This window comes from Adiantum capillus-veneris, chromosome 20 (assembly GCF_014529385.1).
Source record: "Adiantum capillus-veneris isolate H3 chromosome 20, ASM1452938v2, whole genome shotgun sequence".
NCBI lineage: Eukaryota > Viridiplantae > Streptophyta > Polypodiopsida > Polypodiales > Pteridaceae > Adiantum > Adiantum capillus-veneris.
The window spans coordinates 43897484-43918188 of NC_140950.1; the positions used below are offsets into that span (position 1 = coordinate 43897484).

Consider the following 20705-nt stretch of genomic DNA (forward strand, 5'->3'; position numbering starts at 1 on the left):
CTGCGTTCTGATCATCAATTTTATTCTCTTCCATTGCCTGTTCATAGATATTGCAGAATTTGCTAATATCCCAGCCTTCAAATCGATGTAATTTCTTGGTAACTGTGTGCCAAGCTTTACGGATCCTCTCCTGCAAATTGTACTGCTGTTGAGCAGCCTGCTTTTGTTGCATGTAAGAAGAAAATTGCTGCATCATTTGCTGCATGGCAGCCTCTTGCGGTGTCAACATCCTTCTTCACCACACTGCTCACCCCGGCTCGTTTCGCGTCGGGTTCACCAATTATGTCGGGGATAATTGTGCGAAAGGTGAGCCAAGAAGGCACCGGGCCCCTGGCTGTGAGAGGTGCGGAAAACAAGGTGTAGCAGATACAAATTATCGACAGCAGTATTTAAAACAGGCAGTCCATTTAATCCCGAGTTAATTGACAAAATCCATGATTAATCGATCACTAATAGAGCTTAAATGCTCTTAACAAGAAGAAATCCTGCCTAAAACCAGGTGCTAAACAAGAAAATTGATGGAATCCTGCTTGCTCTGCCTTCTGCTTCCTGCTTCGAATGGACACTGTTAACAGTTTGAGATTAGGCTTTGTTCCGGTTATGGAGATTTGGATATGGAGATTAAGAAAATCTCGATTATGAATGGCTTAAGGCTATGGAGATTAAGAAAATGGAGCTTCCGTTATCCAGAGCTTAAGAGTATAGAGCTTCCGAGCATATTAGGCGGCTAGAAGAGCATAAGATTATGAGGAGGATTAGGTTAAGAATTTCCGGCTATGGAGGTTCGGAGATTATGCTTAAGAGTTTAAAGCTATGGAGCTTCCCCGAAGATGGAGCTTAAGAGGAGAGCTTCAGAGAGCCCTTTGAGATTATGAGAAGGAGCCCTCAACTCAAGATGATTTCCCTCTTTTCTAAGTTGCATGCCCCCCCTTTCTAAAAATAGCCTACCCATTAGCGACATCGCTAATGGGTGGCTGACGTGGCGGGAACTGTCCCGATGATGTGGCAGGGCCGGAACTGGGCCAGCACCAAATCCAGCGCGAGTAGCACCAAAACGGAGCACCCTGGCGTTGTGATCAATTTCCGCTTCTACGTCGTGCGCGTCCGATGACTGTAGCGCCCAGCGCGAGCCATTTTCCTCCCTCCTGCGTCTTCTGCGCGCTGCCGCCATGCCACTCTCTGTTTTTTCTTCCCCCTTCACACTTAATTTTAAAACCCTTTTTGTTTTGGGTGGTCACCCCATGGGCGGGCGACTTTTGGGCCTTGGGCCTTTGGGCTTGGAGGGTTTTAATGTCCTTGTAGGGCGTCACATTTGACATACATGTTGGCAAAGGCAATTCCAAGCACATCAATTAGGCAGTCGGCCTTCGTAACGGCATCACATTTGGCATACAAATCGACCAAAAAGCTCGGGACTTCGTGTCCGATACGCATGTCGGCCGAAGCTTTGCTAGGCTTTTTCATTGGCGGCCATAAGCATCGTAAGGGAATCACATTTGGCATACATATCTTTAAGCTGCAAATACAAGTGATTGCATTGAAGCAAGGCCTTTCCATCACATCCGATAAAAATGTCAGAGTTACTTTTCTGTCAGCCAGGTAATACCAATACGACCATTGACGGCCAAGAACTGCATCAAACGACATCCCGGTCATGAGACTCATCAAGCTATTTTTGCTCCCGCATCCCAACCCTGGACAATAAACAAAACTTCCGGCCGAGACACCAATCGAGCCGACCAGGGTAGTTCGAACCCGGCCCCCGGTGATACTTAAATTGACCATATCTTGCCAACTGAAACCCTGATTGATGAACTGAAAAGACCGACATGCTCCTGAAAGTGAGCACTTCGGACTCATGCATTCCTATCACCTTTGACCTTTTATCAGCAGGTGCTAATTCCGGTACAAATCTGCTATTGACTCAACTTAAAACTGTCATAACTTCTTACCTGTAGCTCCTATTGACGAGCCGTAAAGACTGGCCGGTAGAGCACATCGAACACTGCAGTCCTATGGCACAATACCCCATCCGTGTCCACTTCAAGCATACCACTTTTTAGCATTATTAAAGCATATTTTTGCCCTTTCAGCCGCATTTGACATACATTCAGCATTGAACTCAGCCTGCAATCAGCCCTTGATCATTGTTCATTAAAAAACCCTTTTGGGGGGGGATTCAAAATTTCAAAATCCCACCTTTGGGGGGCCTTTCAAATTTCAAATTCAAAGTTCAAACCCCCATTTTGGGGGGAGTTCTTTCTACTTAAGATCACCCACTTCAAAGCCTGAAGGCTCATAGCCTCATAGTATCTATTATCATACCCAAGCCTCAAGGCTCAAGGCCACTTCCTTGAAGACTTGAAGTTCCTCTCTCTCTCTCTCTCTCTCTCTCTCTCTCTCTCTCTCTCTCTCTCTCTCTCTCTCTCTCTCTCTCCCCCATCAAGATTTCTCCTACTCCTCTTTCCTTCTCTTCAACCCTTCTCTAATATCTACCATCAATGGCATCTCAAGATGGATCCCAAGCTTCTCTAAGCCCTCCTCCTTCTCCTTCCTCCGGCCCCGCTGCCACTTCTCAACCCCCTGCTCAACCGACTTTTTTTGAATGCAAAAACCACTTTTTCTTTGCAATCTTGTGCTGTAAGTGTTCTGTATTGTCTCAGTATTAAATTTGCAAAGAATTAGTGTTTTTTAAAGCACGTCCCCTGTCGCGTCCCCCGTCCCCTGTTTTGCCACGTCCCCGTCCCCGGGACCCGCCACGTCCTTGAGACCCGTCCCCGTCCCCATGTGACTATGGTTCCAATGAGCCCAAGGGGAAGGACAATGTTCAAAAGTCTCCTAAGGGCAACTCCAACAAAGCTAAAGAGAAGGGACTTTACAAAAGTAAAAATAAACTCTCTCCTGAAGAGCTTGAGCGTTATTGCAAGGATAACCGTTGTTTCAAGTGCGGCGAGCAAGGGCATGCGTACCGCGCTTGTCCCCAAAAGAACAACCGCCATGAGCCTCCTAGAGCTACCTTGGTCGAAATCCAAGAGGAGGAAACTCACCACAAAGGATCTCCTCTATGCCATGCTTGGGGAAAGGTAAGAGAACATGATGTTTTTATTCTCTTTGACCCTGGTTCTACTCATAATTTCATATCCACAGAGTTGGCCACCAAGCTAAGCATACAAGCCTATGAGATGGGAGATGTCCTACCCGCAGATGGTGCTTTTAAGGGGCAAGAAGCTTCAGTCACTCCCTTAATCGAGAAATTGAGGCTCCATGTCCAAAGCTATGTGGACAAAGAGGACTTCTTTATCTCTCCTCTCAAGCATGAGGATGTAATCCTAGGGGCACTATGGTTTGAATGTAATCGATCCCCTCACATGTCTTTGAAAGGTGACATCTCTGAAGAGGTTTAGTCTGGTAAACCTGCTTCATATGATCACTTATGCGTCTTTGGTTGCGAAGCGTTTGTGCATGTAAGACCTGAGTTGAGGAGTAAGCTGGATGCAAAGTCCATTAAAGGCCTCTTCATGGGATATGGTGAAGAAGGTGAAATGGGCTACATAATTTGGTTACCTCAGCTCAAAAAGGTTGTACGCAGCCGGGATGTTGTTTTTAACGAGGCAAGGCTGCTTAAAAACAATTGTGGCTCTACTGGTGACCATAAGAAGGTCAAATTTCAGCATGTACAGCCATCTATTAGGCCTAATTTTGACCTTCGGGATGCACCACATATGGCTAAAAATGTTGATGAACCAGTGGTGTTTGAGGCAGATGATGCTGGACAGCAAAATGAGGCTCCTGAAGGGCATGTGCAGCCACATAACAATGCTGAAAACAGGGCTGAAAATAATGTACAACAGCCCTTTGTTGACGATATCATTGTTCCACCTAATGTAGACCAATTTCCAGATAATGTGGATAATTGGGTGAGGCGTTTTACTCGTCCAAGGCGGAATGTGAGTAGATATGATCCCTCTTTGCATTATATTATGCTGACAGATGAAGGGGACCCTCTCACTTAGAAAGAGGCTAAGACATGTGAGTCAAGCAATAAGTGGGAGCTTCAATGCAAGAGAATCCTTGTATGCAAATGATACTCGGGGATCTTGTGCCATTGCCTTAAGGGAGAAAGGCTCTTCATGGGTATACAAGATTAAGATTGTGGATGAGAAACCCAAGTACAAGGCAAGATTGGTTGCAAAAGGATATGCATAGAAAGACGGAATTGATTTTTAAGAAATCTTTTCTCCTATTGTAAAGCTTACAAATTTACGTGTCCTTTTTGCTCTTGTTGCGGTGCTTGATTTGGAATTGAATCAAATGGATGTAAAGATAGCGTTTTTGCATGGTGACATTGAAGAGGACATATATATGAAACAACCTGAAGGTTTTGTAGTTCCTACATGCGAGGAACTTGTATGCAAACTGAAAAGGGCTCTGTATGGTTTGAGACAATCATCACGACAATGGTATAAGAAGTTTGACACTTTTATGTTGTCTCAAGGCTTTAAACGCAGCCATGCGGATCATTGTTTGTATATGAAAAGGGACGAAGATGCATTCCTATCACCTTTGACCTTTTATCAGCAGGTGCTCAATCCGGTACAGATCTGCTATTGACTCAACTTAAAACTGTCATAACTTCTTACTCGTAGCTCCTATTGACAAGCCGTAAAGACTGGCCGGTAGAGCACATCGAACACTGTAATCCTATGGCACAATACCCCATCCGTGTCCACTTCAAGCATACCACTTTTTAGCATTATTAAAGCATATTTTTTCCCTTTCAGCCGCATTTGACATACATTCAGCATTGAACTCGGCCTGCAATCAGCCCTTGATCACTGTTCATTAAACACATAAGCTTCAAACAAACTTAATGTGCATTTTCCTGGCATCTTTCTTTGCTTGGGAGCGGAGCTGCACGACAACGTTTAGCTTAAGCTGTTCAGGTTTCAAAATCATTGACTCTTGTTGATCAAATGCTGTGTCGCCTTCTCTAGGTGCAAGGTAGGATCTTCTTGATAAGGCATCTGGCTTAGCTTGTTGACGGCCAGGTCTATAAGAGATAAGAAAATCAAACTTGATAGGATACCACTCCACCTGGCTTGGTGACGATTCAAGACGCGGGATGTCATGAAGTATTCCAAATTCTTGTGATCTGTATAGACAATGATCTTATGAGGAGCTCCTTCGAGTAGGTGACCCCAAGTGTCAAAGGAGTCGATGATTGCTAAGAGCTCTTTGTCATGGATTTCATAATTGATTTCTGCAGCTGAGAACTTGCAGGAAATGGAAAGCCACTAGATGTACTCGACCATCCTCTCCTACTTGGGATAGAATAGCGCCATTAAGGGCAAAATCTGAAGCGTCTGTTTCTAGGATGAAAGGCTTTGTAGGATCTGCATGAATTAGAACGGGTATGGTCGTGAAAGCTTGCTTGAGAGTCTGAAATGCTTTCGCGGCCTCTGAGTTCCAGACAAACTTATTATGGCCTGTCAACCTTGTGAGTGCCGTAACCACCTTGGAGTATCCCTGTATAAAGATACGATAAAAATTTGCAAATCCGAGGAAACATTGAACATCTCTTACTGAGGTGGGTGTCTCCCAATCAAGGATGGTTTGAACCTTCTTTGGATCCATGGAGATTCCCTTTTCAGAAATTACATAACCAACAAATTCCACCTTAGATTGATGAAAAGAGCACTTCTCCAACTTTGCATATAACCCTGATGCATGAAGCTTTTCAAGCACTAATCGTACATGGTGCTCATGCTCTTCTTGATCCTTGGAAAATATCAAGATATCATCCAAATATATTACCACAAAATAATCCAAATACTCCCGAAAGATATCATTCATTAAATGTTGAAAAATAGCTGGGGCATTTGTGAGACCAAATGGCATGACAGTATATTCAAAGTGGCCATACCTTGTCCGAAAGGCTGTCTTCCATTCATCACCTTCTTTGATTCTGACTAGGTTGTAAGCACCACGAAGATCTATTTTTGTAAATATTCTTGCCTTGCCAAGGCGCTCAAGAAGCTCTGGGATCAAGGGAAGGGGATAGCAATTCTTGACGGTGATCTTGTTTAGGCCCCTATAATCCACGCACATCCAGAGAGTTCCGTCCTTCTTTTTTACAAAGAGTATTGGAGCTCCTGCTGGGGACTTTGAATGCCGCGCGTATGAACCCCTTAGCAAGATTCTCATCAATATTTTTCCGTAATTCTACCAATTCATCTTGAGATAGCTTGTATATTGGGCCAAAAGGGGGTTGGGTTCCCTCCTGAAGCTCTATAGCACAACCATGGGTCAATGCTCTGGTAATTGGTCTGCATTCTTCTTCTCAAAAACATCATTGTAATCTTGATATTGACGTGGCAATGCCTCCATGATTTTTGTTGTCGACGTGTCGGTTGGTGTTGCAAATATCAGGAAAGTTGGATACTTTTTGGCTGCACGCATGAAGACCTTGGTTCCAAGATATATAGGCCTATTATGCCTTCCCTTGTTCTTTTGGACTTTTCGGGGTTCAATTCTCCGAGCCCTCCAAACAATGTCAGGATTATGTAATTCAAGCCATGGTAGCCCAATAACAATTGGACTGCTTGGGCTTTATATAATATTGAACGCTATTCTTGAAACATGCTCCTGCAATGTTACTTCTATGGGGCGAGTTTCATACCTGACATCCCCTGAAGCGAGGGGACGACCATCAACGACTTCTACAGTTGTTGGATTAGACTTCTCCACAAGTGGTATGTCTTGTTCTTTTGCAAATTCTTTGTCCATGAAGCATGGCGTTGCGCCTGAATCTAGTAATGCTTCACAATCCATGTGCCTACCCGGCATACGAATCTTGATTGGTAGCATAAAACTTGAAGTGGAATCAACGGGAAGAAAGAGACATTTTTTTGCTTGTCTTTTTTCCAACCAGTCGGTCTCTATTGGGGTTGGATGTCCATGTTTTTCGAACATGTTGAGGCCGTTGCACCATGAATCTTCATCCTTCTCTTCCTTGGACACTGTTGAACTATGTGCCCCTGCTCTCCACAACACATACATAAGCCATTAATGCGTCGCCTTTGCTTCTCTTGGGCTGAGAGAGGTTGAAACCGTGTTGAATCAATTTGCATGGGCTCAATGCTTGATTCATAGCCCTGTTGAGGTGTGTAGCCATTACGTGTCACTTCTGTTTGGGGTCGCAATGGTGCCCCAAGACGCCTCTCTCGTCTCCTCTCAAATAGTCGATTATCACATTCTATTGCTTGAGAGATGAACTCGCTTAGTGTGTGAACCTTTAGCATAGTCAATAAAAGATCTTTTACGTCATCCTTTAATCCCCACTGAAATTGGCTAATGAAATATTCCTCATGCCAAGTCAGATCACAAGTGAGCTGTTGAAATTCGGATGCATAGATGGATGCAGGCCTTGATCCTTGGCGGAGATTTCTAAGTTTGGTTTCAGCAACCCTTGCTTTATAAGTATCCCCAAAGGTTGAAGAGAACTCCCGCACAAAAGCTTCAAAGTCATGAAGAAGAGGAGATTCTTTTTCAAGTAAGGGAGCAAACCAAGAGAGAGCCGTACCCGAGAGGAGGATCCCAATAAGGCCTACTTGAGAGGCTCATCTAGATAACGCTCTCGTTGCATTCGAATGAAGAGACGCACTTGTTGGAGAAAACCTCTAAACTTTGATCTAGTCCCATCAAATTTTTCAGGCATGCTGACCTTCGGCTCCTTCTTATGTTGTTGAGAATAGCTAGATATTGCAGCTTGTGCTTGATGTGTGCTTGTCTCTTGAAGCTCTTGAATTTGACGTTGAAAATTTTGCAGCGTGGGTCCCAAGATTAGGGGTTGCCTTGCTTAAAGTTGAGCATTACTCTCACGAAGTTCTTGTAACTGAGCTTGGATGCTTTGCAATGCGTTGATGACACCTTCCATTATAGGCTCCATGATGGCTTGAGAAGATTAAGAGATGGTGGTCTTGCCAAACTGTTATGAGCGCGTATAGAGCTAGAAGAGAGCAAGAGGAGGCGCTCACAATGTACAAGAACTTGGATTTGATGATAAGCTTAATATTGATTACAAGACTTAATACTTTATTAAGAGAACTAGATACAAGACTTGGATTACATGACTTGAGTACAAGACAAGGCTTGATTGCAAGACAAGACTTGAACATAAGAACTAGAAGAGGGATTTCCTCATAGGAGGCTCACAACTGGTGTTGGCAAGACTGAGGGGCTTGTGGCCCAAGACCCCTATTTATACTAGTGCTTGAGGAGGTTGCTTGAGGAGGTTAGGACTTTCTAGGTTCTTCTTGAGGAGGTTAGAATCTTCTAGAACCTTCTTGATCCTTCTAGTTCTTCTAGAACCTTCTGGATCCTTCTTCAACTTTCTAGAGCTTTCCAAAAACTTCTAGATTCTTTCGGAATCTTCTCCAAGCTTCTAGAAACTTCTTGATCCTTCTAGTTCTTCTAGAACCTTCTAGATCCTTCTTCAATTTTCTAGATCGAGCTTTCCAGAAACTTCTAGATTCTTTTGGAATCTTCTCCATCCTTCTAAAAACTTCTAGAATCTCCTTGGTACTTTTAGACCTTCTAGAATCTTCTAGATCCTTCTATATTCTTCTAGAGCCTTCTAACGATGATGTAGGCGATGGCATAGGCGATGATGCAGGCAACGACTGACTCTCAAGCATCCATGACAGTCGTCGTAAGCAGGCAGCTTGGACGTGGGACATAGCTCGGACATTAATGCCCCCACAGGGCTGCCCTCGCCTAGGGGAGACGTGCAGGGGTCGAGGCTTAGGTTTCGACGAGCAGGTGAGGCTTAGGGTTCGAGAAGAGAGAGAGAGAGAGAGAGAGAGAGAGAGAGAGAGAGAGAGAGAGAGAGAGAGAGAGAGAGAGAGAGAGAGAGAGAGAGAGAGAGAGAGAGAGAGAGAGAGAGAGAGAGAGAGAGAGAGAGAGAGAGGTAGGTCCATGACTCGGAAGACTCAAGTTGGTAGGGGTCTTTGGGGGAGCTAGAGCTGGTGTTGAAGGGAGGGTCGCCGATGAGCAGAGAACGTGGGCTTGCTTCTGTAGAGAAGCAGTACAGGAGGAGGCGACAAATTGATTGGACCGGATGACCTGAGGCTGGTAAGCCTAGAAAGAGAACCAAGCAGTGCACAATTGAGAGAGGCGAAGAAGGTAGATAATGATGGCTAGTGGGGGTAGAGGACAAGTCATGAGAACAACAGCTTCGGCCCTGTGAAGCCTAGAAAAGTTTAAGACAAATGGAATCTTCATAACGAACTGATGAATAAACTTCAAGTCAACCCAATAAATCTCTAAAATGCAGGGTAAATGAAGTGAGGAGCTATCTGTTGGAGTCTTCGTCACATAGACTGCGCACATGCATGGCTGCCGACCGTTCCAAGGAGCCGTGGACCTTGATCATGGTGGTGACCTTTTTGCGCACATGTAACGTTGGCTGCAGCCTCACCGGTGGCCATCGGCCGTCTGACTGTGCACATGCGGCACGTCCGGCCCAGAACCGACGGGAATATCGTCAACCAGCCCGGGTCTTTGGTCAAGCAACTTAAAGCTCTCATTGAACTTAATAACTAGAGACCACACATGCATGCTGCATTTCACAACTTTTCTGAGAACAACTTTTGGGAATGAACATTGCAGGTTCTATGCAGCATTAAGTAATACGCGCAAATAAATATAGGGTGCAGTTACCTTGCGACCTGCTGAAGCAGGTTCAATAATGCAATGCGTTTTGTTATCCTGCAGTAGCAATGCCGAGCAGGGAACGTTGTAGTAGCTTGGCCAAGGGCGCAGTAGGTTGGTGATGTTAATGGGCTGTGTATTGCAGGCAGGCAAGGAGGCTTTTTATCTACACGCGCTATGGCGAAGCAATGTACGTAATCGACCACTGGCAGTCACATGCAAATAGCGCTAATAATAGTAGTGCGCTGCTACAATACCGTTTCAAACGGCTAGGGGAGAGGCCTGCCTTTCCGGTTCCTACGGTGGAACCACGTTTAGGAGGCGGTACGCAAAGGTCCAAATTCTTGGTGGGGTAGCCACGAATCTTCCTCCACCGGCGGCTGCTTTTGGGTGCATGTGCGCACCCTAAGAGTCAACTCTGAGCTCTTAGCAGCAATAGAAGTCAACTTAGATGGCTTGAGCCTTGACCCCGAGAGCTTTCTTTGGGCGATGGGGGCGATGGGCGAGCAGTGTGACAGGGGTCTTAGATAATAAACGGTTTTTTGCGATAGCTTTAGGGCTGGATTCTGGAAATTGAAATACGAAATGTCACCTCGCAACTTCGCAGTTCTAACACGCATGCACATGTTGTACTGAGAGGCAGAGAGTGAAATATGCTACTCGGTGTTGGGCCCCTAGCGTTTCTTGAACAGAGAGAGAGAGAGAGAGAGAGAGAGAGAGTGAAGAGCAGCTAAGCGCTCTCTTCCTTCCTCTCTCACTCTCTCTCTCGCACGCACGCACGCACTTCTCTTGTGAAGGGAGTGTCAGAATTTTGGGGGGAAGTTTGTCTTTCGAAGGTTCGAACTTCGATTTGTTCTCTCTTGTGTAGGGGAGGAGCTCTGAGAAGGGCAACACTCACATACATGCGTTCATGGAGGGTCGAGACTCGGAAAGCCCTTGTAGGGGCGGTCCACAATCGCAGGTCGCCCACGGCCCCTTTTCATTCTTCAACAGAGAAGCAGGTTTCTCGCTCATGGGCAACCCACCCTCCATAATTACACCCACAGCAATGCGGCACAACACAGTATTGCCTAGTCCTAACCCTAATCTTCCCCCTAATCTCAACTCAGAGCCTAATTCTAACTGCGTAGTACCCAATCTTAACCCTAATGCTATACCCAATCCCAACCAGTCGAGCTCTGCATTTTTTGACGCAGGCTCTCCTGCTGCTCAAACCCCCCCTCTTGGGCTGATGGCTAACATAAGCGAAAGATCTTCTTTAGAAACTGCGAAACGAAAGCGAGGAAGGCCTCGCAAATATGCAAAGGATGAGAATGGGGTCATAGTGACCCTCCCACAGTCGCCAAAGCCTGCATCTCAAAAGAAGAAGGGACCTGCAGCTGGCAAGAAAGCTCAACTTTTGGCACTAGGTAATTCATTTTTTGGTCAACTGCAATGTGTTTTTTCCTCTTCTTTTCTTACCCTCTGGTATGAGTCACGATCTTCAGCGTCATCTCTGTTTCATGAACACAAATTAAGGTGCTGTTATCTTAGTACTACTACACTTGCTTTATCCTTGTGGCCGTTCTCTTGTGCTGTCGTAAGATCAAACTCACTTACATGGAGGTGAGCTGCACTTTTCTATGGGTAATAAGAAAGAGACATGAGCAGTGGCAAGCCTATCCCCTTAGTGATGCAATGCTCTGACATGAGCTAGTCGGTCACATCTGCAGACTGAGAAAGTTGGACCCAGAGGAACCGAGCTGTAGATTATGGTTGTGTTACACAGGAAGGGAGGGATTACCCGATGTAATGAAGCATTCTCTATGGATGGATTATCTACTTTACAGTGACATGTAAAATTGTTTACTCTTATTTATAATTATTGAATTTTGGGTTGAACTTGATTTAACCTGAAATTGTACCACTATTTTAACCGCAATCATTTCTTTCTTATGTGTTCTTTGGGTGGAAGGGAATCAGTATAATTTCAGTCTTGATACCTTAAGAAGCTTGTTTTGTGACTTTGCTGTGGAGGATGAGAGCATATTGCCTTTCCATCTCTTGAAATACTTCTTCTTTGACTTTGTTTGGAGGATGAGTACATTTAAGCTCCTAGCTAATTAATCTTGACCAGGGCTTTGAGACCAACGTCTTTATAGTACATGCTAACTTATAGATTTGTAGTCTCTACATGCTGTCAAAAAAAGCCTTAAATTCAAAGATTTTTCTTTGTCCAGTCATGTCACCGATTGCTCCTGTATATGTGAGGCTCTAAAACCATTTCTTCCAATCTAACACCATCGCGAAAACCTCCTCCAAGCTGTTCCAGAGTAATAAGTGAAGGGTAAAAGGCGTCATAGTTTGGGAGTTACCATATTTGCTATAGTAGTACGACACCCATGTCCTCTGATGATGATCTCCAGTCGATGAAGCAACTAGTTGTCGATGTGGTGATCAACATTTAGTTTTCATTGTTCAGGCACTAGTGGAGCCAAATTTTTTGGGCACATGTAATGTTTGATGCCAATTAGGGTTGGAGTACTGTCACAAAAAATACGGAAGCGTAAACTGACTTTTAATTGTACTTCAAATACTCAAGAGAATTAGAGAGAGAGAGAGAGAGAGAGAGAGAGAGAGAGAGAGAGCGAGAGAGCTTGACACTTCATTGGGGACCAGAAGATGGGCTGGTCCCCCCCCCATAAAGAGATTATCTTTATTACTAAGGGAGAATCTTTACAAGCACAGGAACGAGGCAATTGCCTGTCCTCTATTCTTTCTTTTCTGCTTCTGATTGAGAGAGTGCGAAAGCTACTCTCAGAATACTAAGAGGATTTTCCCTTTACTATGAGATTTCGGGAAGCTCTCGAAAACGAGAGTCTATCTTCCACCAAAACTCAATGGAAGCTCTCGAAAATGAGAGTCTACCTTCCGCTAACTGTGTCTCTTTTTGCATAATCATTCCTCCAACAAAAACAAGAGAGAAACACGCAAAATGCACGCACACATGCTTGCTGTAATTTTGTGCACATAACCTGAAAATGTTACCTGAGCATCTTCCAAAGCCGAAATAGAGACCTTTTTCGCGATGGAATCGCACCAAACTTTGTGTATGCGTGGTGTAGGTAGAGAAGAACTAGATTCTATGTGTATTTTGCTGAAATTCACCCTGAAAGAGATGATTAGGGGCTGAAAATAGAGAATTTACAGCCACCACACTCTACGGAGAGAGTGCCCGTTGCAACTTCTCGCGATGAAACTTTACCGAAAGCTGGTTATGGCTATGAGAACCCTTGTTCTAGACAATGGGAGCACGCGGCCACCCATATGTCGTAAGGGGCTGCTCTCAAGCTTTCATGGAGGGCTCCAATGGGTAGAGTATACTCACAATAGGGGAGGTAGGAGCACTGCCAACACTGAGAAATGGGGGAGGGGGTGCTCCTAAATAGCCATCAGGGAGAGGGGGTGCTAGGAAGAGAGAGGGTAAGAGTGAGTGTCAGAGGTAGTTTTGCATTGGTAAGTGTGCCACTTGGCACACTTACTTAATAACTTAAAAAACCCTTCAACTTTCACTTTTAAAAGTCCCTAGGCTATTAATGAAATGTGCAAATTAACTCACAACTGCACATAGAGATGCTACTAATGAAATTGTTAGTTGCTCCCTAGCGCAATGCCGTATCGACACTGCTCTGGCATTACCTGTTCGCACTTGTCCGGCCATTTGGTCCAGCGCAAATCATTTAAAATAATTTAATTGACTTATCCTAAGGTGGTAAAAATAATTCAGACTTTAGGGTTATTGTTGTTCTAAGGACCCCATCTCATTCATGTGCTTTCACTACCGCGCGTATTTTCCTGAACTTGAAATTTGAGGCTACTATCTATCCCTTCATTGAAGACCCGATTTCCCAATCACTAGGGCTTCGGGGCATTTTTCTGCTAGGGTCTCCCTGAGGTGCTCTTGGCCCAAACTTGGGCGCACTTGAGGCCCTAGAAATTGCTAGATCTATTTTGATGTGCACACAACTAATTAGATAATTCTTTTCTCGTAAATAAATTAATTATTCACAAGGTTTGACATAGTTACATGCCTCTTGGTTCTAAATAGTTGACCTCAATTGTAGAGCGTCAACATAAGTGTGCAAGATGTTTGGGTAGTCCTTAAGATCGAACTCAGTCATCCATTTTGCATCTAAAGGGGTGTAATTCTTGAACTTGACTAAATACTTTCGATGTAGGCTCCCCGACTTTAGTTGTCTCTCAGAGTGGTGTATTATGTGTTTAGGTTGAAGGATTTCCTCAATCTCTTCGACTCTTGGAGGATCTTCTTGTATTGGCGCCACTGGAGGAGGTCCAACATATGGTCGGAGGAGACTGACATAAAAAGCATTATGGATGCGCCAGTGAGAAGGCAAATCCAATGTGAAAGTCACATCATTGACTTTATCTGTAATTTTGAAAGGGTCGTAAAATCTATGGGAAAGTTTTACAACTTTCCCTTTCCCGACCCGCTTTTTCAAATCGAAGCAGGACACATTGTCCTTTTTCAAGATTGAGATTTCTTCTGTGCTTGTCTGCTTTTCTCTTCTGTTGCTCTTGAGTACGAAGAATCGCTTGCTTTACTTGTTGATAGGCAATATCAATATTGTGCACAAATTCATCTGCAGCGAAGACTTTGGTAATCATAATAGGAAGTAAGAGCGGCTTTCCATAAATAATTTCGAAGGGAGCTTTACCAGTTGAGGAATGGATGGTATTATTATACGCAAACTCAACTATCGGTAAGTATTGTTCCCATTTGGATTGTCGTTCCGAAACATAGCACTTGAGGAAATCTAAATAGTGGCATTAGCGATTTCGCTTTGACCATCTGTTTGAGGATGATAAGCTGATGAAAAATCAAGCTTAGTTCCCAAGTTTTCGAACAATGCCTGCCAAAATAGACTAGTCATGCGGGGATCTCTATCGCTGACAATAGTCTTTGCCAATCCATGGTGTTTAAAAATCTGAGCTAGAAATATTCTAGCCATGTGATCAGCTTTGATTGTCTTCTTTATTGGAAGGAAATGTCCTTGCTTACTGAATCTGTATACTATAGTCCAGATTGCATCATTTCCATTCTTGGATCTACGAAGATCCGTTATAAAATCCATGGCAATACTTTCCCATGGCGTGTTAGGCACAGGGAGTGACTGAAGCTTGCCATAAACTTTATGTCTGTCATATTTTACTTATTGGCAGACTAAACACTCACGTACATGTTTTTCAATGTCCACACGGAGTGTTGGCCAAAAGAAATACCTTTCGAGGGCACTAGTGGTAGCAGCAATTCCCCGATGTCCGACATAAGGAGAATTATGTGCTTCATCCATCACCTTCTGTCGTAAGGGCTGAGCTATGCATATTGCTTGTTGACGATAGAGCGTATTATCCCTAATGGAATAAGGTGGCCTTGAGTGACCAGCTTGAAGATCTGCCCAAATTGTAGTGAAGTTTGGATTTTGAGGATACATCTCACTGAGAGATTCTAATTCCTCATGATAAATTGTTGTCAGTGCATTGATCTTTGGACGCCTGGAGAGAGCATCTGCAACTACATTCTTTGTTCCAGGAGTGTGTAAAATCTGAAAATGGAACATTGAAAGAAAGTTGGCCCATTTCATTTGCTTTTTTGATAACTTTCTCTGTGTGAGAAAGTAACGAAGACTTTGATGATCTGTCTTGATAATAAAATCAGCTCCTAACAGATAGTGTTTCCAAATGGAAAGAGCATGAATTACTGCCATTAGCTCTTTCTCGTATATGGAAACATGCAACTCTGCATCTTTAAGGCGCCGACTTTCGTAGGCTATGGCGTGACCCTCTTGGTTCAAAACTGCTCCTACACAATCTCGAGATGCATCGCAGTATACCTCAAAAGGTTTGCGAAGATCAGGGACGGTGAGAACAAGTCCATGACTGAGTAGATACTTAAGCTTTTCAAAAGCTCGTTTTTGTCCATACCCCCAATGGAATGGAATCCGCTTCTTTGTCAGGTCATGGAGGGGACTTGCTATCGTGGCAAAGGCTCCAATGAAATGCCGATAATAGGAATAGAGGCCGAGGAAACTTCGTACAGGCCATTCTATAACCGCTTGAATCTTATCAAGGTCCATTCTCACTTGGTTGTGAGATACTATATGGCCTTAATAGTGGATTTCTTTTAGAAAGAAATCGCTCTTCTTAGCATTCACAAATAATTTGTGTTTGCGTAATTCTTCAAACACTAATGCGAGATGCTTATAGTGTTCGTCTTCGGTCTCTGAGAAGATTAAGACGTCATCGAAGAAAACGCCTGTAAAGCTTCTATATGAGTGGAAGATTCTATCCATCATTCTGTTCATCTAACGTCAACCATGCGGCATACGCGGGCAGGTATGGAAGCCCGCCACAAGCCCGGTTCAGACCCCCTGAAGATTCCATACGTGGGATACCATACGGCACCCTAGAAAACACTAGAGAGTAGCACAAAAACCACAGAATACAACAAACCACTCCTTGGTATATTGTAATAGCACTATAGGGCAAAGGGTTCGCACATGGGCGGAATGGCCATTCGGTTCAAAAATGCCCAAAATCTGGCCAGTTTTTAAAATCGCTGCCCCATGTATGGAAACCCCAATCGGGCTCGTACGCGTCCAGAAGCATGGTTGGTCAATCATGCACGTGAGAAAAAAACTATGATTCTGTTGAATGTGGTTGGTGCATTAGTGAGTCCAAAAGGCATCACTAAGAATTCATACAACCTGAAGGTTGTTCTAAATGAAGTCTTATGCACATCCTGAGGAGCTATGCGGATTTGATGATAACCGCTCTTCAAGTCTATACGACTAAAGACACTTGCTCCTTGTAACTTGTGAAGAATGTCGTCAATCGGAGGGATTGGAAATCGATTTTGGATTGTGATCTTGTTTAGAGATCTATAGTCTATGCACATGCGGAATGTGCCATCCTTTTTCTGTACTAGCAAGACAGGTGAACAATATGGAGAAGTACTAGGCCTTATTAAGCCCTTCTCCAAAAGTTCGTTAACCTGCTTGAGAATTTCCTCTTGCTGCATTAGACTAACTCGATAAGGGGGCTGATTTGGAGGAGAACTCCCCGGAATCAAATCAATTGTATGATCCTTAGGTCGAGGAGGTGGGAGTTCATTTGGAAGTTCGTCTGCGAAACAATCTTTAAAACTTTTTAATAACTTAAGTCTTTTTTGCTCTATAGAGGAAGAAAGTTGTGAAGCAGACAGATCTCTCTCTCTCTTGCAAAAATCAAGTGCGTTGAAACACACTTTTTCATTACTTTCTTGATGGCAATGTGATTGGCGATAGGGATACGCCAATCCTGCATTTGCAAGTAAAGATATTCCTTTCCTTTATGTTCAAAGGATAAAGTTTTCTGAACATAACAGGAATGGGATGCATCTTGTAGTGCCAAGGCATTCCCAAGATAACATCACACCCTTCAAGTGAAGCTAGTAAGAAAGACTCTTGATCTTTGTAGCTGTCGACCTTTAAATTCAGCTTCCTTATGATTGGAGTAGACCTAGAGTTTTGCCCTTTGAAAGTAGATTGTGCTTGAATAGAAACTCCAAAACGATTGGGTTGTAAATTCAGGTCATCGGCTAACTTTGTAGAGATGAATTTGTCTGTACTACGAGGGTCAAACAGAATAAGAGCCCGTTGGTTGTTGATACTACCCCATGCTTTGAGAAGAGCTCTTTCTTTTCCATCCTTAGTTGTATTTCCTTGTACATCTGGGACTGCATTGGAAGAGGGTGGTTGCGGAGTTTTGGTAGGACAATCACCCTTCATATGTCGAACTTGTCCACACTTGAAGCATCTTCCTTCGCTGATGTAGGTTCTCAATTCAGCAGGAGAGAGATATCTCCGTTTCTTGGGCTGATTTGGCTTTGCTTCTGCTTCAGAGGCGGTTCTTTTCTTCTTTTGAGAAGAAGAAGTAGAGGTAGGCTGCTCATGGAGAGCCTTTTGCTTGGCATGATAAGTGCTTTGCTCCATCTTCCTAGGAGTACCCTTGTCATGTATTCCATCAGCTATGCGAGCTGATTCCATAAGTATCTGCAAGTTACCTCGAGGGTAAAGCTTCATAGCCTTTTGCAAGGCTTCATGCAATTCTGCTTCAAACTTGTGCATCTTCTCCGAATCGTCAATCTTCTTGAATGGCGTGACTTTCAAGAGAACGTCCAAAACCTATCCACATAGCATGGAACAGTTCGTTCTCTGACTGTGAGAGTCGATTCTATTTTTTCTTTACCTCTTCCTCATAGTCTGGAGGAAGGAACTGTGCGTAGAACTCCTCCTTGAAAACAATCCCATCTTGGGGTTTGCGATTTTCCAAGATCGGGGTTAACCACTGCTGCTGGCGGTGCCTTTCAGGTACATACTGACATGGGGAAGCTTGGATCTTTCTTTAAAGTTCCCTTCTGCAAATGCAACTTCAAATTGGCGGATGAAAGCCAAAGCTTTGTCATTATCACACCGTCCATTGTAGGTGTCGAATTTCACATCTTTGTCTCCCGACTTGAATGTTTTTTGCTTGTGGTGTTTGTTCTTATGGTGCTCCTTCTTTTCTATGCAAAGACTCCTTGTGGACAGGAGTCTTTTCCCTTGAATGCACTTCTTGCTGCAACGGATCGTCAAGAAACATGTCTTCCGGAGCGACTATGTCATCCAAATACTTCATGAAAGAGAACTGAGGGGAATCAAGAGGATCCTGCTCTTGAACCTTTGGATTAAACCGCACATGACGTTCTGGAGGTTTCCTCTGCCTCTCGTGCATGCGGTAGGTTCCAATTAAAGGATCTTTCCTTGGTTCTGGCGCCTTTGGGTTCTGCGGGATTTCTCCCGACCCCATCGGCACTTTCTCCTTCCCTTTCTCAAGAGTATGGAGAATCTTTTGGACTTCTGGATGGGAGAGAGCTTTTTGCAACTCTACCACTTGCTGTTGAAGGAGAGAGAACTCTATTTCGCGTCCTCCCATTTCTGCAGTCTGCCAAGAGTCGTCAATCCCTTAAGGAAGAGAGAGATTACCTTGCTCTGATACCACTGTCACAAAAAATATGGAAGCGTAAACTGACTTTTAATTGTACTTCAAATACTCAAGAGAATTAGAGAGAGAGAGAGAGAGAGAGAGAGAGAGAGAGAGAGAGAGAGAGAGAGAGAGAGAGAGAGAGAGAGAGAGAGAGCGAGCTTGACACTTCATTGGGGACCAAAAGATGGGTTGGTCCCCCCCATAAAGAGATTATCTTTATTACTAAGGGAGAATCTTTACAAGCACAGGAACGAGGCAATTGCCCGTCCTCTATTCTTTCTTTTCTGCTTCTGATTGAGAGAGTGCGAAAGCTACTCTTAGAATACTAAGAGGATTTTCCCTTTGCTATGAGATTTCGGGAAGCTCTTGAAAACGAGAGTCTATCTTCCACCAAAACTCAACGGAAGCTCTCGAAAATGAGAGTCTACCTTCCGCTAACTGTGTCTCTTTTTGCATAATCATTCCTCCAACAAAAACAAGAGAGAAACACGCAAAATGCACGCACACATGCTTGCTGTAATTTTGTGCACATAACCTGAAAATGTTACCTGAGCATCTTCCAAAGCCGAAATAGAGACCTTTTTCGCGATGGAATCGCACCAAACTTTGTGTATGCGTGGTGTAGGTAGAGAAGAACTAGATTCTATGTGTATTTTGCTGAAATTCACCCTAAAAGAGATGATTAGGGGCTGAAAATAGAGAATTTACAGCCACCACACTCTACGGAGAGAGTGCCCGTTGCAACTTCTCGCGATGAAACTTTACCGAAAGCTGGTTATGGCTATGAGAACCCTTGTTCTAGACAATGGGAGCACGCGGCCACCCCATATGTCGCAAGGGGCTGCTCTCAAGCTTTCATGGAGGGCTCCAATGGGTAGAGTATACTCACAATAGGGGAGGTAGGAGCACTGCCAACACTGAGAAATGGGGGAGGGGGTGCTCCTAAATAGCCATCAGGGAGAGGGGGTGCTAGGAAGAGAGAGGGTAAGAGTGAGAGTGTGAGGTAGTTTTGCATTGGTAAGTGTGCCACTTGGCACACTTACTTAATAACTTAAAAAACCCTTCAACTTTCACTTTTAAAAGTCCCTAGGCTATTAATGAAATGTGCAAATTAACTCACAACTGCACATAGAGATGCTACTAATGAAATTGTTAGCTGCTCCCCAACGCAATGTCGTACCGACACTGCTCTGGCATTACTTGTTCGCACTTGTCCGGCCATTTGGTCCAACGCAAATCATTTAAAATAATTTAATTGACTTATCCTAAGGTCGTAAAAATAATTCAGACCTTAGGGTTACTGTTGTTCTAAGGACCCCATCTCATTCATGTGCTTGCACTACCGTGCGCATTTTCCTGAGCCTGAAATCTGAGGCTATTGTCTACCCCTTCATTGAAGACCCGATTTCCCAATCACTAGGGCTTGAGGGTATTTTTCTGCTAGGGTCTCCCTGAGGTGCTAGGGCCCAAACTTGGGCGCACCTGAGGCCCCAGAAACTGCTAGATCTATTATGATGTGCACACAACTAATTAGATAATTCTTTTCTCGTAAATACATTAATCATTTACAAGGTCTGGCATAGTTACAAGTACAACTGAGGAAGGTAAATGAGCAATTTTTGACATTTAATCGGGATGTAACTCTAGCTATGGCCATTGGTAGCTTTTGCATGGAGGTACAGAGAGAGAAGGAGAGAAAGAAGCTAGATTGATGCACAAGTAAGGCTTGATTGGAAAACACTGTCATCCACCCTCTCTTATCAAGGTAGACACTCTGCTCGTATATTTCGCTGCTGGGGGAGGGGGGACTATGCGCATGTGTTTTCTTATGGAGTGCAAGGTTTTCCTAAGACTTAAATCCCAGCATTGAGAGCTCTAGTACTTTCAATTATAGAGTTATGTACAGGAATTACCACCTAGATAGAGTCATG

At 44.0% G+C, this 20705-nt stretch overlaps 1 protein-coding gene and 1 pseudogene across 1 annotated transcript in view; both read left to right on the forward strand.

The window, feature by feature from the left end:
* The first annotated feature begins 3525 nt into the window (after nt 1-3525).
* LOC147432439 (uncharacterized) lies at nt 3526-4085 on the forward strand (annotated as a pseudogene).
* Nucleotides 4086-10375: 6290 nt separating this feature from the next.
* LOC147432440 (AT-hook motif nuclear-localized protein 8-like) overlaps nt 10376-20705 on the forward strand; it is a 54309-nt gene continuing 43979 nt past the window's right edge. Inside the window, exon 1 of the mRNA XM_086492397.1 lies at nt 10376-11120. Coding sequence (XP_086348523.1) covers nt 10622-11120 — 499 coding nt within the window. The 5' untranslated portion in view covers nt 10376-10621. The remainder of the gene's footprint in view (nt 11121-20705) is intronic.